The sequence below is a fragment of the Leptonotus elevatus genome, chromosome 1 (genome assembly GCF_054856555.1).
Source record: "Leptonotus elevatus isolate MCC_2025b chromosome 1, RoL_Lele_1.0, whole genome shotgun sequence".
NCBI classification, from domain to species: domain Eukaryota; kingdom Metazoa; phylum Chordata; class Actinopteri; order Syngnathiformes; family Syngnathidae; genus Leptonotus; species Leptonotus elevatus.
Window position 1 is genome coordinate 8,225,764 of NC_141239.1, and position 27,855 is coordinate 8,253,618.

The window sequence follows — 27,855 nt, forward strand, 5'->3', positions numbered from 1 at the left end:
CTTTAAACCGTGCCACTATCGAAGCCCTCAATTCTCAGTACGAGGCCACGTTTTGTCCCTTTCTGGCTCCCAGCATATGTTTGACCAACGTTATGAATTATGTACCGGCACAAAATGAGCTGTCTGTCCACTGCTATGTCTGCAGCCCAATTAAAATTTCAATATACAGATGTTTTACAGGTGCTGCCAGTTTTATGTTGGCTCCGCACTGGAAAGCAGGCTCCGGTCTCCTGGTAACAGCAGAGAGTGTCGCCGGTGACATTGCTTTACAATGGAAGGAAAGATATTTGGTCGATTTCGTTTTTTGTATACGGTATAAAATGCTTTTCTTCCTTTCAAGGTTGTGCCGAACACTCGGGTTGTTCGGTTGAGCAGATTTGTTAGAAAACTTTGGGTTTCCTTTTAGAATCAATATGTTCTCTGGCGTATTACGCTACAACATTCTTCCACAAATGTGGGCCAGCAGATGATATATATTTTTTCTTTCGAAACACGTTTATGTAATGTTCCTGTTTTACGAATGAGTAAAACATGCACATGAAAGTGCATCAAGGATAAACATTTTTATTTCCACAAAAATGGGGGAAGAAAACTTATTCATGTGGACTGTGGAGCACTGTACAAATGGCTATCATAAATAATTTGTGGATGCTAGGTGGATTACATGGAAAATGGGGATTCACCGATTTTTTTTTTTGACCAAATACTTACATCAGAATACTCAAAATATGCTTGATAATGCAATATGGCTTGCAGTTGTGATGACACGTTTTAGTTGAATCAAATCTGGTTGAAAACCATATATTTTTCATTTGCCAGTGAACTGGTATTGGGGTCTTAGTATCGGAGCATTTTTTAAACGTCTGAGTAGGAGCAAAGACGTACACGCGAATCTAATTAGTTGACGAGGTGGGGGGGGGATGTTTGGTGGCCTATAAATCACAGAGGGAAACCCTCACCCTCACTAAATGGATATTCCTATACTGCGGGTAAAATGTTAGCGAAAATAACTTTTCTTCCCATGACAACCAGCGTCGGGATTATGGGGGTTGCTAAGGTGTGAGCAGCTATTACTTGTGTGGAGGAAAACATGAGCAACCATAAAGACAGGTACAGCATGGGTTGTATTTTCACCCACCAAGACAGCACTTCATCACCAAGCCGCTGAATTACGCTTGTAATTTAGTGTAGTGGGTTTGTGTGTATGTGGCATGGACACGTTGTGAAGCACAAATATCCCCTATATGACCCGAAACATTCAAATATGTACTGCCTTTCGAAGGCTCGCGGTAATCTATGCTAACGCTGCAGCTCTGCTTACCTTTTCAGAAAGTCACAGACACTCCAGATATCCACCTATTTATATGCAAGCCAATTTTCTTGAATGTGTCTCCTTTAAGTGCATGCATCCATATACTATATGTAATTGATATGTAGATTGAAATAATGGCAAGTCATTTCTATAACGTGTCGTTCCAGCTCTTTATGTTCTCATTTGTAATTTTTTTTTTACTGCTGATCAAATTTGTGTGTGTGTGTGTGTGTGTTGGCTTGGGATAAAATATTGCAGCTGCGCACGAGGCATCTATTACATTTATGTGACAAGAGCAGAAATGATGAGAGAACTGCATGAAACATTTCCTTTCCGACGCTCCTTCAGCTTGAATTAAACTCTTCAATTTAAAACCTTGACCCGAGCGACTGCACTCGACTGATTTGATTCTCACACACACACACACACACACACACACACACACACACACACACACACACACACACACACACACACACACACACACACACACACACACACACACACACACACACACACACACACACGCACGCATACACACATGCAGTTTATATGCACACACTATCGCGTAATCCTATTCACCTTCTGAGATCTGCTGCGCCGCGCCCCTTCCTAGACATAACATTGCACTTAAGTTTTAGAAAATACACACGCCGTCGAGAGAGTCGCCGACGTCACGACGGAGCCCTGCTGAGTTATTTAAATGTAAATACCGCAGCTGCATAAAAGGAGATGCAGTTAAACACTGGAGAGGCCATCTTTTTCCCCTGCACTTTTCGTTACTGTGCGTAGTTAAAAAAAAAAAAAAATATATATATATATATACAATAAATTTGGCTTCATATTGGCTCAATCTTCTGAAATGTTGAATGTGGCTAATTCACTCATATCTAGGTATAGCCTTAATAGGCCGGCCGATTAAAAGGGCCAATTATGGCTCTTCATCGCTATAATCCATAATAATCTATAATAATATTTTTTCCCCATTTTTTTTATTTTTTTTATTAAGAAACCTCAAAAAAAAAATGTAAATGCTGATGAACATTCAATGAAAAACTGGAATAAATGGGGATAGAAATCCCTTAGAAGAACAGGGGGAAAAAATCAATGAAAAAAATATAGAAAACAATTTAAACAATCAATGAACATACAAATCTGCAGGTGCAGATATAGGCCTACAGGGGTCGACAAAAATAATCGGCCAATTGAATTTTTTCCCCCCATAAAAAAGAAACTCCAAATATTCTTTAAAAAAAATGCTGATAAACATTCAATGAAAAACGGGGAGAAATGGGGATAATAATCTCGTAAAAGAAGAGGGAAAAAAAATCAATAATGAAGAAAATATTGAACAAAAATTAAAAGAATCGATGAACATGCGAATCTGCAGATGCAGATATACAGGTGTCGACGGTAGTTTTCATTTGTAATATCACCATTCACCACTAGATGGCAGACATCATAGCTGCTCTTATAGTAGTTCTGATACTGCCCTGTGAGTAGGCAGATTTGAAATTATATGCAGGACAAACATAGTAACTCATTAATATTTAAATTTTGAGTGAGTTGATATTTGTGAAAAAATTTACCGAAGTTTCCAATGTTGGGGTTCTTGTTTGTGTGCCTTGCTTCAATCAATCAATCAATCTCATTCATTTTTAAAAGAAAAAAGACAATATAAAACAATATTCAAAGTAAAGCAAAAGAAATGAAAGAGGACAGAAAAAAGTAAAACTTGTTTTGTCTGCCGCTGATCAACTAAAAAAACTCACACACACAAAAACAACAACACAAATTTAATGGCAACGAGCGGCCAAGACTCTTTCAGTGTTGCAGCAAAATAATTCAACTGTGTGTCATTGTGCTATATATATTTTTGCAGTAATTGTGCTTTTATGCTTTAAAAAAAATACAATACAAATAGACTGAGAAGATTTTGTTTTACAATCCAGATTGTTCCACAGACTGACTTTCCCTTTCTATAAATTGAGTTTTGTATATTAACTGGTAAAATTTCATGATGGACTTTGTACAATATTTTAAGGCAGTTTTAGTTATAAATAATGAATTAGTGTGGTCTCTGTATCCACAACCGCAAACAACACGAATAGCACGTTTCTGTAAGAGAAAAAATGGATTCAGTGTAGGTTTTGGCCTCACACCCCCACACTTCAATGCAATAGATCAGTTATGGAACAATCAATAAATTATATAACAATATCAAAGCATTCTTGTTCAATGATTCTTTGACCTTGTGTAACGCGGCTACGGTTTGTGACACCTAAGATTTGACATATTCTATATGCGCTTTCCATGTTAAATGTTCATCACTAATGATACCTCGAAACTTAATTTCATAAGTTCCTTCTATTTCTATGCCTTGTACAGTCAGTGTTGCTTCGGCATCCATATTTCTACAACTGAAAATCATAAATCTGGTTTTACTAATATTTATAGATAGTCTGCTAGCATTGAACCACGACAACAGGACGATTACGATTTTAATCGATTTTAATCTGTTAAACCCCCCAAAATTATTTAAAGGTTTCATTTATTCAAAAATAATTCCTTTGCCAAATATAAAGACAACAATAATGTATACTAATTATAAATGAGTTTTAACATGAGTTTAACATTCATGGTTTGTGCTTAAATGGCACAATTAAGTAGTTGGTAGCTATTGTAAACATGTCTTGTAAACCACCCATCCAGCATTCTCTGCCACTTGTGCAAAATTGCAACTCACAAAAACATTTGAACGTAACAGAACATAAGAACAACATCTTTTGATAATCCAGAAGACAAAATTCGATTTCACGATTTAGCAAATTTTCAACTATTCAATTTTTAAAATGACGATGTCTCGAATTAATTTGATTTATTTCCCAGCCCTAATTTTAACAATTTCGAAATCATTGTAATATCATTCACATAAAGAAGAAAAAGTACTGGCCCCAGAATTGATCCCTGGGGCACCCCACAATTTACATGACTGTGTTTTGTTTGCCTACTATTGAATTCAACATACTGTTTTCTATTTTTTAAATAACTGGCAACCCAGTGGAATGGTATATTTTTATGCAAGAGAACCTTTTGCACTTGGAAAAAAACCTGGGAACTGAGAAGAGATGTTTTTTATAACAATATATTTACAATAGATAGCCGTTATTCATGAGGAATAGGGATCAGGCATTTTCACGAATAGCGAAAATCCACATATAATTGATATGCATTGAAATGCAGGAAAATAAATAAATAAATGATGCATTATATATATATATTTTTTATGAATCAGCCAATTAATCGGTAATCAGTATTTTTTTCCTGCCTAAACTCTATCGGCATCGGCCTAAAAAAATCCGTATAGTACATAAAATAGGAGGAAATACATGAGCTGTGCATTTGACACCCCCCGCTATTTGCGGGTGATAGGGACTATTTTATATTATATATATATTAGGGGTGTGAATTGTAAACCCCCAAAAAGTATATTAAAAAAAAAAAAAGTAGATTAACATTCAATATACATTTTTCACAAATACTGTGGGGATACAGCTCCGGGCCCGGGGGTGGGCCTTGGCGCTGCCGCGGCCTGGAGGGGCCGGAGGGTTGTGCTTGCTCTGTCCTGGCCGGGGTCGAGGGCTCCCCTCTTTGGTGGAGGTTTTCATGCATGCCAGATCCACCACACCAGCATGTACCGAAATTCAAACACAATCTGCTTCTTCCTCTGGTCATTGAATCGGTGGAGGCTGATGTCTGTGGATCTCACTCTGCTTCGTCTGTCCTTCCTTCCTTTTCTTAGTCTTTCCTATGGTCTCTTAAGGTCTCCTTAATTTGTTGGAATTTAGATGCTTCTGAGGTTGGTGAAAGATTCTGGTCGGTAACCCGGTGAGTAGTAGTTGATGTCTGGTTGGTGCTGGATTTCACTTTTCTTTCTTTTCTTTGATCCTTTCTCGGGTCTCCTGACAACTTCACGACTCTAGCTGGATTCTGAAGTATTCGGTTTAGGTGAACGGTATGGGATTTCTTATAGGTTTTAGGTGAATTATCGAGCACACACTCACACACATGCACATACTCACGCACATACAAAAAAGAGAAAAAAAGAAAAAAAAACAGAGAGCAATGATGATGACATCACGAATGAACAATACTGAGCTCTCTCAGGAAGAAACAAAAACTAATTCAGCTTTTACAAGGATTACTCTCACTTTAGATTGACGGTGGCATGTCAATTTTATAACATCTTTAATTTCACTGAATCATACTGAGAACATGCAACTATTGTTAGCCTAATAGCAAACTTGCTCAGAATACAAGTAAAAAAAAAAAAAAAGTCCAATTGTCTTGATTCAATCTTAAGAACATGCAGATTCCAAAAAGGAAAGCCTTAGCCGAGATTCACAGAGATGCTCAGCTGCTTTGTTTGTACTACTTAGAGATACCAAGCTTCAAGCTGGTCAGAGTTGGAAAATCAATCAGAGCTGTTGCACAAACAAATGTCAGTCAATTCGCGGTATGAGACTGCACTTCATTTTCTTATTAATGGATTAAAAAAAAGAGTCAAAACAGAGTTACAGTAAGTCAAAAGAATTCTCTCGCTGACCTTTTCCGTGGGTTTAATAAAAGGAATGTAATGCAACTGTTGTACGGAACAAAGCGAAATGTCAACAAATAAAAAGTGCTGGAAAAAAGCACATCACTTTCTATTTACAATGATGTCATCTGAACGAGAAATATTCAGTGAAAATTGTGACTGAAATACATTTTCACACTTGAAATCGCATCATGTGACCTGCGGTTTTATCTTTAACAGCACCTCGTGTGCGATTAAATGATGACACAAACACAGGCTTCTTCATCACGAGGACCTCTGGAAAAGTTGTTTTCACTGTAGTACATTTAATGACTTCATTCCTCCGCTTCTCGACCACGTTTTTAATGAAGAGCTTTCTCCTGCTGAGAGACAAACAGCCCAGCGGTGTGGAGTTTGGAAAAAGAGGAAGGCTCGTTTTTACCTTCCAATCATCAACAACAACAACTGCGGGGATACCATTGTTCTCATCCTTGGTTTGTCGAGGAGGAATCATTTCCACTGACCTTTTTTTTGTCTGTCAGCAGGCTAGCTGAAAGAGGAATGAATGAATGGGCAGTGAAGACTCTTTGTAAAGATTTTGGTTTTGTGTGTGGGGAAATTAGATTCCGGATGTGGTGGTGGACACTTGAGAAAGTGTCTTTCACATTTTTTTATTGCTTTTACCAAAAACCCAAGCACTTGTTTTAATCAGGTACATGTATACAATGATATAATGGGTCAGATTTTTAACAATTAGAACAGTAAATATTAGGGCAAATAAAGTTAGCAGGATGGCAAAAACACAGAACTTAAGAATATCCTTTACTGTTTTTGTGAGGATTTGTGGTAAATGGTCAGGAATCTTTTTTTACCATTTACCACAAATCACAATCCTTTAAACTACAGCTATCTTGGGTTTAGCATCACACGATTTGCTTGACTGGCTTAAAACAACATTCGCTAGCTTTGCTAACGTAAACAACATTCGCTAGCTTTGCTGACGTAAACAACATTCGCTAGCTTTGCTGACGTAAACAACATTCGCTAGCTTTGCTGACGTAAACAACATTCGCTAGCTTTGCTGACGTAAACAACATTCGCTAGCTTTGCTGACGTAAACAACATTCGCTAGCTTTGCTAACGTAAACAACATTCGCTAGCTTTGCTGACGTAAACAACATTCGCTAGCTTTGCTAACGTAAACAACATTCGCTACCTTTGCTAAGGTTCGCCCCTCAGTGGGGCTTTAATGCTGCATTCGAGGATGGTCGGAAGTCGGACTTTTCCGAGTTCAAACCAGGAAGTGTGTAACTCCAGTTGCGAAGTCTGAAAAAAAAAAAGTACCCCCCGACTTCACCGATGGACTACAAGTGACGTCTCTCGACAATGGCGACCCCTTTGGAAACATAGACCATGAATGGTAAAACAAAATTTACTCGAGTATTAAACTAGATAGCTTTCTTAATTCATAAATATTCGACATGACATAACACAACGTACGTGACACAATATGCCGCTATCTCCCTGCATGAAATTATACGGTGAACTACTGAACTGTATGGAATGCTTATGAAATAAGATAAAAACGAAACAAAATTGTGAGAAGACAAGTTTGCTGAAGGTCAAAGTGAGTTTTAAGGACCAAAATGAAAAACAATTTATCACTATCCGCCATTTTGGTTGTTTACTTTTGCCGGATAAATCCGACTTCCGACCATCCTCAAATGCAGCACAAGTCATTGACATTATGATGAAATATTGATGGAATTATTTGGTAAACAAAAACGTGTTATCAAACCAGAATGTTTTATCATTTTGATTCCTCAAAATAGGCACCTTTTTAGTCCAGATGACAGCTTTGCACATCATGTTATTTCTCAGTAAGTTTGAAAGGGTTTAAGGGGATAAAAGGTCAATCTAAAACCATCAGGGAATTATTTTAATGTTCAGTTAACTTGATAAGAGATGCTGCTGACCCTGGGAACCTTCTGAACCATTTGTTTTTGTTCGACATTAAAACAAAGTTTAAGATTTTGGGGATTTTTCAAATTTGGATGTAGAAAACTGTTGAGCTAGGGTATTTACTTGTTTATTAAGTTTCCACTTTTTAAGACGTACTGTTAACCTTGAAACCTGAACCCTGAACATTTTGTTTGTTGAACAAATTTTTTTGTCTACATTTGTGAAGTCTGAAAAATTGTTCAATAAACATTTCAACAAAAATAAGATTGGCATTTGTATTTTAAAGTTTTTTGATGGCAATATTTTTCCCTCCCCATTTGACTGAAAATGAATATCGGCTCCAAATATTGGTTATCGGCCTCCTTGACTACTAATAATTGGCATCAGTATCGGCCCTGAAAAATACAGTATCGGTCTATCTCTAGCAAAACCTACTCTACTTTGCTGAAGTTGGTCCATTTTCCTATTGCTTTTCCATGTATATACAGGAGATACTTATATGTATCATATTTTGTTCGGGCTAATGCAGTCAATGTCGCTTAGTTTTCAGTTTCTTGCCTGATTTCTATTAAAAAGCTCGTGAGATTCTTTTCATTTGATTTGACTTCATAAGTTCATTTTACCTTCCCCCCCCTTAGGTGCCTGAGACCACCATCCGGGAGGTCCACGTCACCAAGATCCCAGACTGCAACGGTCACCAGCGGGATGACCGGTTGCCGGGACCCTGTGACGATGTTTTTATTCATCTGAATGGCCGCCGGCTGCCATTGGAGCATGAGCACATATCACATTGCCTTATATCGAAGATAACGCTTATCATCGTTGGCTGAGCGCGTCCAAGTTCGTCTGGGATCAATTGTGATCAAGGTTTGTTAGGTTCGCAGTCATGCAAGGAAGCATCAGGATTGCTCGGAATTACTTTGGAGCCGCCCGTCCATTCCAGAGCCCCCATGACTCATGCTGAGATAGCCGTTTTTGGTGACCTGCGTGCTCTTTAGCATTCTTGCACATTGGGATATCGACCTCAAGGCCGTCGCGATGAGCGCATGATTGCAGCCGCGCCACGCCAACGGTGGCCCGCCGCTCGTCGTCCTCGGCCATGACCCGGCTGATGTTGGGCCGAACTCTGGAGCGCGTCTGCAAGGGTGTCCTGTTCCTCTGCCTGCTCCACTTTCTTATCATGATGATCCTCTACTTCGACGTCTGCTCGCAGCGCTTCGACCTCTTCAGCCGCTTTAACAACGGGCGCAACGGCTCCCGGAACAACGCCAGCGGACATCATTTTTACTTCTACAACATCTCCAGGTCCAGCGCCACAGTGGCTAGCTACGTGGCCGCGGGCGAGCAGGTGGGGCCCACCGCGCATCCCCACGCCAATCGGACCCCTGCGCCCAAGCCCCTGCCGCCATGTCCTGAAAACCCCCCTGGCTTGGGTAAGTCAACAATTCTCTCTACTCTTAGCTGACAGTCATGTTTACAGTTTTTTAATAAACAGGGGCACTGTTTATTTTGGCCCGTGGGTTCGTTTCACAATCAGCAAATGAGCTGCGAGCAGCTATAAACAACGGCCCTCGCAGCCTGGGCCATTTTGGGGTACAGGTCCATTCAAAGCCAAATTTCTTTGAAAATGGCATAATATACCTTTACATATGGATTGTTTTTATTTTTTTTGCCAGGTGTGATGTGTGTAAAGCTCAAATAATTTTAGTTAATGTTAAGACCCTCAAAAATCAGCATCCGTTTTTATTTTTGGGCAATGAGTTGCCCTGATTGCCATTTTTTTAAAGTAGATGTAAACACATCATCGTTAGTTTTACTCATAGCACAATATTGCTTGTATTGTCCATAGAGGGCATCAAAAATAAATAAATAAATAAATAAATAAATAGTACATATGTATTGATAGGTCTGATGCCACTGAACATTTTGAGTGGTGGAAAGTAAAAAAAAAAATTCATAAATGACTTAGTTATCACACTTACAAAGAGTATCCAAATTTTGGACAAAATACCTTATGTGTTGTATTTTTTTTGTCGACCCAAGGTCTAGGTGGCGCTATATAATATAAATGTAATAATAAAAATGGGACATTCAAATATTCATAGCTCACTTCCTGTTCAGCGGTCGCTCCTCGGGCCCTAAAAATAATAATACATTTATTTTGTATCGCGCTTTTCAAGGTACTCAAAAACGCTGCACAGAAAGTCCACAAAAGATCGAGGACAATAATAAAATCAGTACAAAACTAAACGTTCACAATACTAAACATTAGACATTAAAAGCGACGGATGGGTTTTGAGTTCTTTTTTGAAAGTGGAGAGGTCAGGGCGGGCACGGAGTGGTTGGGGCAGTGAGTTCCAGAGAGTGGGGGCGGCAAGGGAGAAGGCTCTGTCTCCCCACGTTCGGAGCTTGGTCCTATAGGGGAGGGACAAAAGGTTGGAACCAGAGGAGCGGAAGGAGTGAGATGGAGTGTGGTGGTGGAGAAAGTTAGTGAGATATGGAGGGGCCAAATTATGGAGAGCTTTGAATGTGATTAAAATAATTTTGAACTGGATGTGTTGAGGAATGGGGATTCAATGGAGGTTTTGAAGGAAAGGGATGATGTGTTCACGGGAACGGGTTTGGGTGATGAGGCGGGCAGCAGAGTTTTGGAGGAATTGTAGCTTATTAAGGGTTTTGGATGGTATGCCATAAAGAATGCTATTGCAGTAGTCAATTCTGGATGTAATGAAATCATGGATCAGGGGTTCAGCAGCAGAGAAGGTGAGTTAAGAGCAAAGTTGTGCTATATTTTTGAGATGGAAAAATGCTGTCCAGGTTATTTGCGTGACGTGAGGTTCAAACGAAAGAGTAGTGTCAAGGAGGATGCCAAGATTACGGATGAGTGGGTATGGAGTGAGGATATTGTCATTGAAATTAATGCAGAAACGTTGAGTGGATTTAGTGAGGTTTTTTTTTGACTAATGAGGATTATGTCGGTTTTGTCGATGTTGAGTTTGAGAAAATTGTGTTTCATCCAGGTTTTTATATCAGTTAGACAGTGGGTGAGGGTGGTCATGGTATCGGAGTTCATGGACAGGGTTGGGAGAGGGTTACTTTTAAAATGTATTCCGTTACAGTTACAAGTTACCTGCTAATAAATGTAGTAATATTCATATATTAAAGTAATGTAACTTGATTACTTTGGATTACTTTTGGATTACTCTAATACCGAGTATGCTCATGAAGACAAAACAAAAATAAATATCACCACAGTATATATTCTATACAATGTGCCCGTGCTATTTGCGGGGGTGATAGGGCAGCCTACAAATAGCAAAAATCATTTTGTAATTAAAAAGCATGTATGCTGTAGATTGATTGATTTGATTGAAGGCCGTATGCTGTTTTCGAACTGTCACTGAAAGCAACCACACCTCACAGTTTGATAGATAGATAGATAGATAGATAGATCAATCCATCCAATGAGGATGACGATGCGTGACATCAACTGCAAAATGAACTTTTAAGTTTAGTTGTGTATATGTTGTGTATGATGTTTAAATAGGGAATTGGTGGGAGGAAGATTTGTTTGGAAGGTGTAACTCACACTAGCGGGCTAGCTAGCAAGAAGCTACAGCGCGTAGCATGCCGCTGGACTCTCAGCTCAAAATTTCGCTCCTTCAGCAAGACGGCTCTCTAGCTCCGTCTCTCTTTCTTTCTCTCGCTCTCGCTGTCTCTCGCACTCTCTCTCTCATGGTAGAAATTGTAATCCCTCGAAGTAATCCCCATTTTTAATAAATGTACCTGTAATCTGATTACATGTTTTTCCCTGTAACTGTAATGGAATACTTTTTGGGGGGGTAATCTGATTACATAACGGGGGTACATGTATTCCGTTATTCCCCAAGCCTGTTTATGGATGTGGTGGAGATGTAAAGCTGTATGTCATCGGCGTAGCAATGGAAACCATGACGATGGATGATGTTGCCCAGGGGGAGAATGTAGATAATGAAGAGGAGGGGACCATGCACCGAACCTTGGGGAACACCCTGCGATAGGGGGGCTAACATGGAGCAGCCTGATTTATGGACCTTTTGGCCACTATTTTGTGCAGAATGGATCATACGCATTGGCGGAGCATCCGTCCCTCACTCCGTCCCTCACTCCGTCCCTCACTCCGTCCCTCACTCCGTCCCTCACTCCGTCCCTCACTCCGTCCCTCCCCTTGTTTGTGCTATCTGTCACTTTGTCTCCCCTCCCCCATCCTCGCCAGCGCTCGCTGGCCGACACGACAGCCAAACAATACGCTCTGTCCGAGTGTTCGGACTCAACGTAACAGTGTCAAGAGGCGCAGTCAAAACTAAAGTCAGATACACGATACATAAAACACACGATATAGTGTGTAAATAATGGTCCAAAGCATGTTTGGCTGATCATTTTTCTACTAGTAATTTAATGTGGTATTTGTTTTTGTTGGGAATAGTATGTTACATTGAGACAAAAACAAAAAACCCCATAAGGATTTAAAGAAAAGTAGTAATTAAGTTAAGGAATACATTGAAAACATATCTAGAAACAATAATTTTTTAAATGCTACTGAAACTAACATTTGCACTATTGTTGGGCTCATTCAACCTAGAACATTTAATAAACAGACACGGAAGAAAAACAAGAGATATAGGCTCGCGAGGAAAAATGAACAGAGATGTGCTGATCACAACCTCCTGCCCATTTTTGACACACACTCTGTCGTTTCTCCTTCTTATATTTGGGTTGACCTACCACATGGACATTACTGCTCTGAAGTGTTTGGGGGAAAACGCATAGCATTCTTTAACACTAAAAGCTTCTCAACCATAAAAATGTTCCGGCCAATTTGTCTTGGCCAATTTTTCTTGTGATGAGGGCAACATTTCGTGTCTTGTGACTGCAGTCGACTCCAACTCACACAGTTCAAACAGAGGTCACATTGTTGAATAAATTCACAAGGTTGAATAAATGCTTTACAATTAAGAAAAGACTAAATATGGGATAACTAATGTATACATTTATCTGACAACTATTCCATTTTGTAAACCCTCCCTTGATAATAGTAATTCAAACACATACTAGCTCATACGTATATACACAAGTTAAAGTGCAGTTCACTATTATGAGCTCTTAAAAAAATGGAAGATTTGCCCTGTACCTTGCCTTATTATCTCCTTATTTAGGTTTTATGTTTTATATCTAGGGCAGTGATTCTTAACCATTGGGGTTGGGCCGCGAGCGCCATCTAGTGGGCCGCAGAGTAATTTGTTTTGTAACTGTGGGACGCAACAGCCGCAGGCAGTTTTCAATTGAGGCTTTGAACACATGTAGCAGGGTATTTTTAAAACCGAATATCCCCCCCCCCCCCCCCCCCCCATGTAGAAAAAAAAAAATCTGTCCACACTGCCTCTAACCTTGCCAGCAAGCTGAATTTTAGAGAATCCATCTTGTTACTGATCCAGCGGATCTATTCGCAACCGAACTTTTTTGGGTCGGACTAATCAGACGTTGTTTAGGGCGGGACATGCAGCTGTGACGAAACCAGGAAGTGACGAAGCCGGGGCAAACAAACAAAGCTAACAGACGAACGGACGCTGCAATTAATTCTGTTCTCGCAGAATTACTCACCGTTTCCTTGTTGAATGTTGAACAGCGAGAGGCGCTTAGTGCATTTTTATCCGGTACAGATGTTTGTGCTTCTTTTTTTTCCTCCTAAAGACGAGACCGAAGATGACATTTTCATCCGTTGGCGTGATTAGCCAAAACAAACGTGCACAAGATGCGACATCGTCCAATCAGCTTAAAGTATTGTACAGAATGTCCCGCCTTTCCTGAGCAAATCAGTCCCAAATTGATCATGTGAAGAACTCCCTTGCGTGAATCACAATTATCAATCTGTTTACACTGCCTCGTTTGTTTAAACCAAAAAAACATCCACATAAACGCACACAAAAACGGAGAAGTTGATTTCGGAATACTTTGCTTGTTGAGCATCTTATTGGGTGTCAGTGTTTACACATAGATAAATGTCATTAATCATGTTATTTGGTAATGATTATATGAACCTTAACTAGATTTAATTTAATTATTAACAAACAATATTAAGTCAACATAAATCCTAATTTTTGAATGGGCCCCGGGCCACTTTTTACAGTAAAAAGGCCCCAAGGTAATAAAAGATTAAGAACCCCTGTTCTAGGGCATACGAGAGTTTCTAAAAAAAAATAATAATAAATAAATGTAAATGGTTGAATGTTATGTTTGTTCAAACCGCTGTGAGCCACTTCCTGTTTAATTTCGGGCATGGGTCGTTTGTCCTGTTATGATAGAAATGTCCAACTAATGTCAAGCAAACCTTTCCAGGCTTCTCAGTGAAATTTGTGAAGTCCTGTTTAGAACCCGTAAATTACACACTGCACTTTTACCAGGACATGTAAATATTCAGGCAGGGATTTATTACTTATATTTACTACGCTTATGAAGAGCTGATTAGAGTTACGAAGAGGCAAGACGGAAACTTGATTTCTTCTCTCTCTTAAGGTGCCAGTGTTCGTTTATTTTTATTTTTATAATATATATCTATACATTTTGGAACTATATAAACCCTTCCAGTATTTTACCAATTATCAGCAGAGCAAGTGTAGTTTTCTGGCCGGCCCGCAACATAAAATGGATTTAATATCAAGCATAGTGCTGCTTCGTTCCCACAGCGAGACCTCACAGCAGCATAGACGCTTGCCAAAAACGGTGTTTTCATTGATGATAGCAGCCCGAGCTCACGTGGAATAAAAAAATGTTTGACTATGATTACTGCAGATTTAGCTGGTTTTCTTTCATTTTCGACTTTGGCCTCAAAAGAAGACAGCGGTGTGGGTTTTTTTCCCGCGAGGAGCCCGCAGCGCCGTGCATCAGACAAGCAGCAGGGGGGGGTGCGTGAAAGGCGTCACTTACCTCGCCAGACATCACCTGCTGCTCTTTTCTTTTGCCGCCACTTCCCCGCCGCGTCTCTCCCGACACGCCCCCACATCCGGCGAGCGTGTTCGGACGCCCCGCCGCGTGTTGATGCAGACGTTTGCAGTAGACATTTCTGCAAACATGCGACTCTTTCAAGTTGAAATCCTTTGATTGCGATTCTGTAATCATCATACTTTTGCTGTTGCAAAGCCTCAGTGTACTGGTTTGTCAAAACAAGAATCATTTTAGATGGCCTGGAATGGTCCCGGCTCTTTGGGATTCCCACAAAATCCCTTATGGCTACCATGGCCGATAAATGGCAACTTGGAGTTTAGACTAGCTAGCTAATTTTGTGCTGCTAGTTTAAATCGTTTAGAAAAAAAATGCAGTAGATATTATTTCATGTTTTGTCGCCATAAGTATATGGAAGGCAAGTTGGGCCTGGTTCAGGTTCGCTGGATGATGATGATAATCAAGGCGAAGCACGATAATGGTAATAGCACATTTCCGCTAGCTATTTGGCAAGCTATTTAATTCTATAGGATCAGACAAGAACAGAAACAACACAAAAAACAGCATATGGTGTTGATATCTTGTAGACGAGCATAAAGATGGCCAAAATGGGAGGCTTTAATCAAAATAATGCGCCGCTAACCTCAAGTCACAAGCAGCTAGCTACCTAGCTCAACAGCTAACTGCTAGCGGTAGCGTTCAAGTACTTTTGGAACTACGGTATAATAGCTAATCAAATAAATTGTTGTGCCTGAGCTGTGATATGTACAGTAAAAAAAGCACTCTTGTGTGATATGTGAAAGAAAAAATATTAAATTATAACAGCAAAAGTAAAGTATTATCAAATGAAATACATTTACTATACTATACCATATATAGCACGTTTAAAAGACAGACTGGACACAAAACATGAAAAAAAAGGAAACAAAGCGTATTAAGTGGCAACATATTAAAATAAAAACTGGGGAAGTATATAGATAATAAATGTTTGTTCTCATTAAATTTGTTGTAGTTAATTTCATCATTTATACATTTAAATTTTATTTTTATTGTTTTTTAAATTTTACTTTTACTTGTACTATTAAACTATTACTGTATTATATAAAATGTGTAAAAATAATAATTCTAAATAAATGTGATTTTTTTTTCTTTTCAGATTTTCTTTTTTAATGCCATCAATACTATATTAATTAGATTTTTTTTATCCACACAATCACCATCCAGTCTTTACATTGTGTCAAACATTCAGGGATTCTTCTCTTATATCACACGCACACACGCACACGCACACGCATTTAGAGCTGTTGCTATTAATTATTTTGGTATTCTTTGGTGGAATAAGTGTAATAAATACCGGTAACCTCCACATTTACGCGGCACCTGTCAAGGTTTCGAGTGAATTAAATAGATTGAAAGAATGAATCGGTTATCATTAAAACACAATAGTAGCCAATTAAAACCAACAAAAACATGACCCCATTTCAGAACTTCCAGCAGTCGTTCCATAATCAACATCTGTATATATCAATAATAGTAAATGTATTGTTGTTGCATTACACTGAAAACCCAGTAACTGCTGCACTTTGCTTTCTTGCCTCAAGTGCACATGTTGATGAACCCTCAACTAATTGCTCCTCTCATTTGATCGTGCACTTCTGAGAAGGATGAAGCCTTCAGCCGAAGCGGTCTCGGCACTCTCAAACTGTTTGGGCTGCCAGGGACTCTTAACTGTTTTGGTATTCACGGCAGGCCCAGGTGTGCTCTTGTAGCTCATCTCGGTCTTTTGAGACAGAGAGAGCGGGTTTGCTTTTTTTTTTTTTGAAGGATGGTGGGAAAGTCAGAGACGACGGGATCGAAAAGGAAGGAAGTGCAGGTGGAGAGGTGAGGGGGCCGACTGGTCGGGACTCGGACGGGCATACGCACGCACGCACGCACGCACGCACGCACGCACGCACGCACGCGCACACTACATAATGGGTGGATGCGAGCCACTCATAGAAGCAGCACCTGTCAGCTGGTGATCTCCCGCAGCCAAGTGTGTGTGTTTCTGCATGTGTGTGTGTGTGTGTGTGCAGTGTGTCCCTCTGATTCCCAAGCAGCCAAGCCCATGCGTGTAAGCCAGAGCCTAAATGAACTCGTAGAAAAATAACTGCCAACTGAATAATAAATGCCACATTTTGGGCGGTTTGTTTGCCGAACTCCAGATGGGGTTTTGGAAGTAATTTAGGACTGAATAATACACAATATTACAGGTATTAAATGCATGGAGGTGCACACAACATTATGGAGCAACCATATGTCGTTCAAAGGCCGGCTGCTGCCACAACAAGTGAGATCATCTCTAATTTTGTTTGGGAGCCACACTTAAAAGGGAAGTCAACCCAAAAACAAATTTTTGACAATAATATGTCTAAATATGGTGATCTGGTTAATACTGTGTTTGTGGAATATGAGTTATGAAGCAAAATCTAACCGTTTTTATCCATCTCAGGGGACGGCCATTTTGCCAGTTGCTGTCGACTGACGATGACATCATTGTTGCTCGGGTCTCAGGCAACGACCAATCATAGCGCAGATTCAGAAAACAGGTGAGCTATGATTGGTCGTTGCCTGAGCCATAAGCAACTGCGATGTCATCTTCCGTCGACAGCAAGTGGCAAAATGGCCGCCCCCTGGGGTGGATAACAACGGTTAGATTTTGTTTCATAACTCATGTTCCACATATTCCACAAATGTTATACTACTTCAAATTCATCCAGGAGACTGTTTGTTTTCATGTCTTTGTTGGTGCTGCTCTTTTGGTTAGCAACACAGTCGTAACCGGCTCAGCGCTTACCACTTAAAACGAGACTTTGTCACAATTAAAAATGGATCCCAGGGTCGTAAAAAAAAGAAGCTTTTTAATTTGTGGGTGAACTGAGGTGATTACATTTAATTTTTTTGTTTCTTTCCTAGTGTGAAAAGGGTCTGTTAGAGGGAGGCACTTATTATTATTTTTTTAATCTGTAAATGGAAGATGAAGCAGGCCACTATTTGCATCAAGGTGCCTGTTTTTAAAGAAGTATACAGTTCGTTGTTATTCTATGGACCTTTGAGTCTGAAATAAATAAATATTGATTGATTGATAGATTACAGTAATTGTGCGGTTTGACCAATATGTTTACATGCCTCAGCAGGTGGTGCTGTTTTGGCAGGCCTCAGTCGTCGTCTTTATTGGCGTAGTAGCAAAACGTACAATGTCTCTTCAGCTTTGAAATCAATTCAATCTGACTCGGCGGTCGCCATCTTGACTCGTCATCACAAATCATGTGCTTTTACATATTTTTATTATTTTGTTTAAAAAATATATATAATTTTATTTTGAAACAAAATTTAATGTGATTCAAGTTACAAACAAATTCGACTTACAAACAACCACTCGGAACCCATTATGTCCGTAAGTCGAGGACTACCTGTATTCCATTATAGCACTTTTCCTTACAATGGCATGAAATTAATGGAAATTTTATATACAGTACTTTTATTCATAAAATGGCTGATATTGGTATCAGTGCTGTTGCGAGTACAGGATCTTGAAATAAGACCAGATATCAGTACTTGCCCAAATCCTAATTAAATCAGATCAGCGCATGTGGTGCAAGCAGCCCCCGTTGCCAACTGCGTCCACATGCCCCCGAACGTCACTTGACGGCACGTAATTGATGTTGTGACGCGGGTAGCACACATGGAGGAGGGGAACGAAGGAAAAGTGAAGCACAAACGGGTTGACATGGGGAGGACACGCGGCAACACAAACACACAGACACTACACCTCATGACAAACAAAATGGAGTCCCAACTGTCAACTGTGCGAATACTGACTACACAAATAGGGAAACTACTGTTATGGCGAACACTAATGAGTCATGGAGGATGAGCGGAGAGACGAATCATGGCGAACGGCGCACTACGCGAAAGACAGCGGACTGCGTGCTGGAACAACAAAAACAAGCAACACAAGAGGACAAGCAAACAGCCACCCAGCTCCCTGACTGGAGGCAACAAAAGGCTTTTATTGAGCTGGCACACCTGAAGCCAATGCTAGCGCATTAGTGCTCCTCGATTGCACCGATTGGTGGCCTGAGCCGGGGACGAGGACCACCAATCAAGGAGTAGGACCAACACACGCACGCAATCCACCACTCAACAAAAACGAAAAAACTAAACGGCCACGAAACAACGTGGGCCGTAACACTTGCAAGTGGCAGATTTCAGATTCGCGGTCGAGTGATGCATGGAAAAACGTTTGAGCGGTGTTCAATATTATGTAAATTACATTCAGTTTCTTTGTGATCCATCAGAAATTCTGTATTTGGGGAAATCAGCAGATCACAAAAGATTTACTTGGTTTTGAAATGTCTTACTTGATGAGAGGAAGAGGCACTCTCGAGACCCAACTATTTATAGACAAGCAATTAAAACGTTTTCATATGTCCCTTTTTATGTTCATGCATCTATGAACTTTTTTTTTTTTTTTTTGCATCATCAGTCTAAATTATACACAGACACAAACGTCAAACCTAATAAGTTGAACTGTCTCCTCTTTTGACAGAACAGCATACTCTCTCTCGAGCCTCCTTATCAAAACGGCGCATTACATTTGATGCTGTCGTTATCAAAACGCAGCTTTTTATTGTAATGTTACAAATGCTTTTATAAGCTCTTATCACAAAATGCCAGACTAAAGATGAGATTCTAGTTAAGACTGACTATCGCGTTCCTGTAGCCTTTCCTCTCCCAGCATGCCTCTGTGCTTTAAAAGCTCCCCGACTAGGCTTCCTCCATTGCCCAGCACCTCCTGTCGTGCTGCCTTATATCCCGCTGTCACCCAGCCAATTAACTTTTTAAATGAGTGGCCCCAAAAAAAAAGTAAAAAAATAGCCCGTAGCCACTGTTTCATCGTTAAGAGGTGCCAACCTTTGTTGTGTCGGCTCGTGGCGCTGCCCGCCGAGGTTTTGCTTTTATACAAAACACCCACGCACGCGTCTATTCTGCTTGCTGGTTAAATTAGAACGTCTACGAGGGTTAAAGCCCAGCTCGCAATAGTGTTACAGGCTGCCATTGTGCTTTAGAAATGGCACACGTTCGATTAATGGAGTGTGTGGAATGGCGGCCCATTCGAAATCAAGGATGGGGGAAGATACATAAATCCAGGTTACTACCTGCAAATTTTAGCTGCTAGCTAGGCTATGTGGCCCCTTCGGCTTGGTTTGTTTTGCATTTTATATGACTTTTTTTTGACGAAACTTGTTGACAAGGCAGTTGTGTCAACTGCTAACACAAACCCGCTAGCTAGCTAGCCCGTCAACTAGCATGCTGTTTTACCTGCGACTAATTGTTCTCAAAAGTAGCCCGCTTTCTTGATTTTTATCATTTGTTTTTCATTTAACTTGAAATGTATTCATTCAAATGTTTATCTTTCAACTTATTTTGACACTTTTTGTATGCTTCTGCAATTGGTAAAATGTTGCTTTAAAACCTGGTTGTACAGTTACTCTGTTAGCTTCTAACGCTAGATGATAGCTAAGCTAGCATCTAACGTTAGAAGTAGTTGATCTACGAGAAGCAGCGGATTTACGATAAATGTCATCATGTTATCAGTGGTAGTGTTTCATATTATCCATCCATCCACTAATTGATTAACTGATTGATTTGGGATTGAATAAGAACATAAATTAACTCCAGATTCTCTTACAAATGATTCCTAGTCCAGTGGAACTTTCCACACTCCACGGTATATCTTTGTGCTCATTAAGAAATAGCATTAGCTACTTTTAACCTCTCAATCAAGCCATTTAAGCCCCACATTGAGAAAGCAACCCTTCGGTTTAGGAGGTAAAAAGGCCTCCTCTTGACACAATAATGGCTGCCATAAATTTTCTTGAAAACGGCCGTCTCCTTGATGGTGCGCCGCTCTTAATTTTCCACCCGAAGGAGAGTTAGCATGAATTATTTCTTTCCTTTCTATTTCTGTTGCAAACGTCCTCGCTTTGCTCAGCGCTAATAAAAAAGCAACCGTGTGTACGCTCCGGCATGTTGTGCGCTAGCAGTTTCCTCACAAATGATGCTACGTAATAACAACAAATGGGTAGCAACGGTGGGACGTGATTAGCATGTCTTGGTTATTGGTTATAATCTGAAAATGAATGAAGGGTACTGGAGAGATGAGATTGATCTCACAGATTTTTCTATCCCTCTGCTCAGTTGCTTGTTTTTCACTCATATGGTTTTCACCTCTAATCTACCATTTCAGTTTCTTTTGGAGAGTTTTGACTGGTAAAAGTGGGTGCATTGGTTAAAAAGTACGAACACATCACTAGGTCAACACAGTGTCGTGTAAGTGGTTTTATCTGCGATTGTGATCTATGTGCATTGGCTCAAGCTGCTCATGTAGTGACAATAAAATTAGCGCATTAGCCCGCCAGCATGTCAAAGCCTCAAGTTGTCGCCAACAAATGAACCAAAACAATGTCATTATTCACGCCAGGTCTTGGATCGCAGTGTTTACGTGGGCCGTAACGCCTGGCAGATTAACATTGTGAGAGATTGGATGTGGATTAGTTAAAAGGATTATCAATGGCTGCACAAATAAAAACACAGTTTGTGTTTATTTGATGTTTTGAAGACAACCTCAGGATAATGTCTGCGGCGTCTTCATCTGCCGCGGATGGAATTAGCATCCGTCTCAGGAACTAGCGAAGGTCTCGCGCCGTTTCGGGCGCAATGAGGAGAAGCGCGGCGCGGCGTCAAATATCATCTTTCTAATGTGCTCTAAATATTCACTCCGGGGAAATTAGTGTGAGAGCGATTAGCGGATTGCTCTCTTATATGGCAGATTGAATCTTTTAGAATTTGTTTTATGAAAACGATAAACATTTGTGAGGTTTCCGCATGATTTGCTTGCACGTTTCTTTGATTGTGAGTTGAAAAAGTCATGGCGGGCCTTTGGTGTTTCTCAGTCCGTTGAGGGAAATCTACAGTGAAACTTAAAATAACTCATTCACTGCCATTGACGGCTATAGACGTCCAAAATTTATTTGAACTATTTCTATTAGTTTAACTTTTTTTTTCCACTTTTGCTAACAAGAGTATGAAAACCTAGATTTTTTTTTATTGTACATTCAGAACAGATATAAAATTTGTGATTCATTGTTAGTTAACTAGTGAAGTAATTTGATTAATTACAATTAAAACTTTTTAATCGCCTGACGCCCCTAATTAAAAATAAATAAAGAAATAAGGAGCGTCAGACAATTAAAATTTGTATTCATAATTAATCGCATGACTTCAATAGTTGACTCACGATTAATCACCAATTTTATATCTGTTAAAAAAAAATTCTAGGTTTTCATAAAAAATAAAATTAAATGATTTTTTTTTAAACTAATAGAAAAAGTTCACTTGAATTTTTTACGTCTATAGTCGTCAATGGCAGTGAGTGAGATAATATTTCTGCGACATGCTTTAGTCAAAATACTGTAAAAATCAAGAATTAATGGCTGACTTTCCGCACCCTGTTTTCCATCTTGCTGAGTTTAGCCTGTTTTGAGACGGCGATCCTGTCTCATGCAAGTGAGCTACTGTTCATCTAGCCCCGCTGGGCCAATGATGAGTCTGGCTTTGGTTACCATGGTGACTAAGGAAGGAACAAGTCTGCACAGTTTCACTAATGGAGGAAGCACCAAGCCCGTGATTGACACTTGTTAGTGAGCAGAAGCCTAAATACAACTCTGTGTAAGGGGTTGAAACAACTAGGTGACGGGTCGCCTTTGCCACTGCACAATGATGATTATAGCCAATCAGGTGTTTTGGCATTGACAACATGGATGCCTCACTGATATCAACATGTGGTCAATTGTCTATTGTGCACCCATCTTAGTTTTTGACTGTGTGTGCAAAGTTTGATGAATCATTGTTAAACACAAAATTGGAATAACGTCCCAATTCCTTCTGTACTACTTTATTATTATTATTTTATTTTTTATTTATTTATTGTTTTGGGGATGAAACTGAATGCAGACATCCCAAAAACAGAAAAACGTAATAAAAAAAAAAGCATAGCAGCGATGAAATTGAGGTCATATTCAAAAGTGAATGGATTCATCCGACGCATCAAATTCAGTCGAAACTTCAGTTCCTTCAGTAGTGAATGTGACCTCAATTTTGTCGCTGCTACGTGAAAAACACTTACGTTAATTTTTTGCCATTTTTTTACATTTTTACATTTTTGGGGGATGTCTGCATTTAGTTTCATCCCAAAAATGTAAAAAATGTGAAAAACACTTTTTTTTGTCATATTATATCCCAAAAACTGCGAAAAATCACACACATCAAATTCAGTGGAAACTTCAGTTCCTTCAGCAGTACAGAGTGAATTGGGACATTATTCCAATTTTGTGTTTGACAATGATTCATCAAACTTTGATGTCTTTTGGAATGTCTGCATTCACTTTCATCCCCAAAACGTAAACATTAAAAAAAAAAAAAAATACAAAAATGAATGTGTTTTTCACGTTGGTTTGTGAATTTTTGACATGTTAGTTTTATTAACATGACATTACAAGACATGGATCCAAATTATTTCAGGCTGATGGTTCTGATTTAAATTAAGATTTTTATTTGGCTTGCTTGATGCCGACGCTCTACTTAAGTTCCAATCTAGTTAATGAAGTATTTGGACAGTAAATGAACAAATGGATTGTACAAGATCTAAAGAGTAGCACTCAATAGTAGTCTCTCACGCTCGCACACACATGCAGGCAGGCTTCGGACAGACACTCTCAAGGTCCAATTACAGCGTCTCGATTTCTCATCAATTACCTGTGGGAACTTCATGCTGGCCTGCGCACACACATGACAGCACACACACAGCACTCCGTGAAAAATCAATATAGCGAACCAAGCTGGCTCCCCTTCAGCTACTGCACGTTGCCGGTTTGTCTCTTCGAAGTATGCCCCGCTGATCATAAAAGTTAGTTATTGATGCAGTCTGTCGGTTTTTCTGGACCTAAAACAAAGTCAGTTAAAGTATAGTTTTTTTCCCCTGGGTTTTTATTGAGGTCGAGATGTTTATGTAGTTAACTAATGATACAGCTTGTGGGTTTGACACAATGGAATCAAGTTTGAGAAATTGTAGTGTTTTATTCTCTTGGCTAAAAAACAAACAAACACACATACAAATAATAAATAACTAAAAACATAATCAAATATTTGATTATTGCTTTCCTTGTGAAAACCTTTTATGGTTAGCTAGTAGAAGTCTTGTGTTTCTATTTTGTTTTGTAATGGGGCCATGTTAATGTTTGTTGAAGCATTTCAAGACTTGCGTGTGTCCAAAAGAAGACGCTGAGGACGTTTAACGGCTGTAATGTATATGCCAAGTCTGGGGTGGCGCTGTAGCGCAGCCACATGGAGTTAACGGAAAGCGTAGAAGAAGAATCAGCGAAGAAGACGAACACGTTTTTTTTCTAACTTTATTGCAATTTACAGAACAAATATGGCTTTCATGTATCAAACAACATGAAAAAGACGAACACAGGAGACGTGACAATGGCGGGTGATTCAAGTACGACGCCGCTTGTTGAACGTGGGAATACTGGAAAAAATTTTTTTTTAATATATTAAAATATTTTGCTGCATAAGCGTAAACAAGCTAAGGAGGCTGCGCAAAACGACTACGACACGGCTATCCGCCATTGTTGTTGACAGACTGACGGTTCGCGCGCGGTCACGCGAGATCTGCCGCATGCGACAATGCGTCGTCATCACCGGAGGAGTATCCTGCATACGGTGTCCAGGCGGACGCGTACGGGGGCGCGTTTTGAAATCTTTCCACTCTGGAGCCCGCTTTCAAAAGTCATCGGTTTCAAGCTCCGAAACCGCGCCATCGTGTGGACGAAAGCGGCCTCAACGGAAAGAAACTTGTGAGGATACATTGCAACTGGCTTTCGTGTGGACGGGGCCTCGATCCTCAATTTATATACCTGTAAACATTTCAAGAAATTAAAACTGCAAGCACTCCTACTTTTTCATGGCAAATCCTCACAATAATCATCCAAATTTGATGCCATATTCCACCCACATTAGACGCCGTAGGCAAAAAGAGTGTAACAATTTAGCACCTCCCATCCTTCTAGGATGCTTGCTTCTGTTTGGAGCTTACTTGAGCAAATTCCCTTGGAGGCGATTTTAAGAATTCACGCAGTTCAAAACCAATATGTCTGACTTGGTCTTCATTTCTTGAGACTTTGAAAGTACAACCTCCGATGTTGTTTCATGTGAAAGCAAATCATGTCTTGTTCGCGATGGATCGGGGCTCAAATCAGGCCGGGGCGCTTGATTTCGAAGGCTTGATGGAGCTCAAACCCAAAAAGACCTTCTTCGAGCCTTTGAGTGATGGCAAGTTTAAGCTTTCTGTTGGCTTTTATGTTAAGTGTGTGATTTTGCAGCAAACCAGATTATTTTTGAGTGTTTTGACCTTACTGAAAAGTCCCAACAAATCCCCTTCATTAATCTCCCGTCCATCTTCTGAATATATCACTGCATCGAGGAAGTAACAATGTGTGGGTTTTGTCTCTTCTCCTTTTTTCAGATTTACAGAGACAGATTAGCCTTGCCTGTTGTAAACAATGAACATTTAACTGCGAAGAAAAGTTCAGGAGTTACAGCCCTTTCTAGTGAATTCTTATATAGTCCCTTAAGACATTGATAAACAATAGTATTTTGGCCTTGAAAGCTGCTGAATCATTGGGAAAGCTCATCCGCCGTGATGTACATCCAAAACAGCCAGCTCGCTTGGATGCTACTCGCTCACAAGTGTTCCACCTGGAAACTACCCAAGTGAGGATTCTCACCATGAGCTGCACCCACCAGTGGGAACGTGAGGCTGTGAGTCATCTCGCATCCTACCCAGGACACCCACGTGGACGCTACAGTTATTGGCTCCATTAAATATCCGGAAAATAAAATGCGGACGAGCCTGTGGACGGGTTGGCATTTCCCACCAATGGCAAAAATGGTGTCGCTGACTTGTGTGTAAGGCGCTGATGTACGATGATGGGTATAAATCGGGGTTACGACGTATCGGAGGCGGTACCGGAGTCGGGTAAGCTGCAAACGAGTGTAAAGTTTAGAACCAGGTACTCGCTGCCCATGCCCCCTTTTATGTTGAAAGTGATTGTTGCAAGTTCATCAAGGAAGTATAATGCAGTGTTTAAAAACACGGATACGGGTACCAAAAGTCCAACCGCAAATCTGCTGCCTTGACTTAGGACCAGAGGCGGGAAGCCGCGAGACTACCTACCCCTTTGTGTCGGAAACAATTGTCACTTTGCCAGACGTCAACAAACATCGAGTTATCTGAATACATGAAACCGCAATGGCTTTGTGAACGCGCGCGTCTGTGAGTTCTGTCTAAAAGAGACAAGCGGATAAATGCCGTTACGCCTCTGATGCGCCAATTTGCCAGGAAGGCGGTGTGAAAGGGGCTAATAATAGTCCCCGTTGTGTTGTTTATTCAGGTCCTGCTCTCAAGTTATTCCCATATGGTGTTTTTTTCCCCCTTCCCGTCGCCATTGTTCCATGGCGTGGGAGGGAAGCTTAAGTGGTTTGTCAGCTCATCCTATGTCTCCTATGACAGACGAGTTAGTTAGTTTCACGCCGCCACTTCAGCATCGTTGGGAAACAAAAAGGAAGAAATCGTGTTTAAAGAGGATACAACTTTCCATTCAGCTCAATGGCTGATGAACGTGATCCACTGTGGTGAATTACCTGTATTTAGGTCAGGCCTTTTATCTTTCTTTCTCCCCTCCGCCCACCAACGCGAGGCATGCGTACGCTTTTGGCACGGATTGGGTCCACGCCACCAGGGAGGCGACTCCCTGGAAACCGGCGCATCGCTGATCGGTGGCAGCGATCGGTAACGGCAGGAGACGAGTTTGCAACGGGAGCCAGTCGATTGTTGCTTGGTTCCAGTCCAGCTTGTTGTTGGCTCACAGTGAAGTCCCGTAAGGTGGCTTGGATCGTTAAGCGGGGGGTACACACATTCTGAAAACCAGGCCAGAATCCATGGTGGGTTTGACTGATGTCTCTGAAAGATTATCCGGAGCAATTATCCTGCAGTGTCGGTCGTGTTAAGAATGATTTTTTCCTCCCTAACCTGCTCAGAAAGCAGTCGGGGCAATAATCGTGAATGTTAAACTGATGTTCGTTATTTACAATGACAAATCCTTAGGCTGGTTGATTTGAGTGCTTGTAGAACATGTCACAAAAATCAGTCATTACAATAAAAATGGCAAGGACAGAAGTTTGTCACCCCAGTGTAGTTACCTTACCAGCAAAGCTAACAGTTAGCCTAGCCTCTATTTTCTTAAAGTTTTTGTTTTTGTTTTTGTTTTTCTTTCTTTCTTTATCTATTTTCCTAACAGTTAGCCTAGCTTCTTGCATTTCTTCGAGTTACCATACAAGATAACATTTAACCTAGCTTATTTTTCTTCTAGTTATCAGACAAGCTTACAGCTAGCCTAGCATGTTCTTTTTCTTATAGTTGCCAGACAAGCTAAGCCTAGCTTCTATTTCTTGTAGTTACGAGACAAGCTAACACTTAGCGTAGCTTCTTCTGTTTCTTCCAGTTACCAGACAAGCTAACACTTATCTCGATGTCAGACAAGTTAACAGATCAGCTTCTACTACCTCTTCTTCTACCACTCTTTCTTCTTCTTTGTATTTGACATCCTTTTTATTTATATTTTATTTATTTGTAATTTTTTTAGGTTATTGTATTCATTTTTAATGAATGTGAGCGCCCACACTTTTGTTAACTGTTATTTTACAGTTGAAATTCATTTGTAATGCCTTTTTATTGTATTATTTCTTTATTTATTTGTTTGTTTTATACATTTTTATATCATATTAATTTAGGGTTATTAAGTGATTATGGATAAGAGTTTGCTATAGTTGATCGATAGGCTAACATTGAACCTAGCTTCTT

At 40.1% G+C, this 27,855-nt stretch overlaps 1 protein-coding gene across 2 annotated transcripts in view; it reads left to right on the top strand.

The window, feature by feature from the left end:
• The window catches only part of b4galt2 (UDP-Gal:betaGlcNAc beta 1,4- galactosyltransferase, polypeptide 2), a 110,590-nt gene that overhangs the window by 16,387 nt on the left and 66,348 nt on the right, over window positions 1-27,855 (top strand). For both annotated transcript variants that reach the window (XM_086081759.1, XM_086081766.1), the window contains exon 2: window positions 8,489-9,283. In XM_086081759.1, the coding sequence (XP_085937885.1) occupies window positions 8,950-9,283 (334 nt within the window). In that variant the 5' untranslated portion in view covers window positions 8,489-8,949. The remainder of the gene's footprint in view (window positions 1-8,488; window positions 9,284-27,855) is intronic.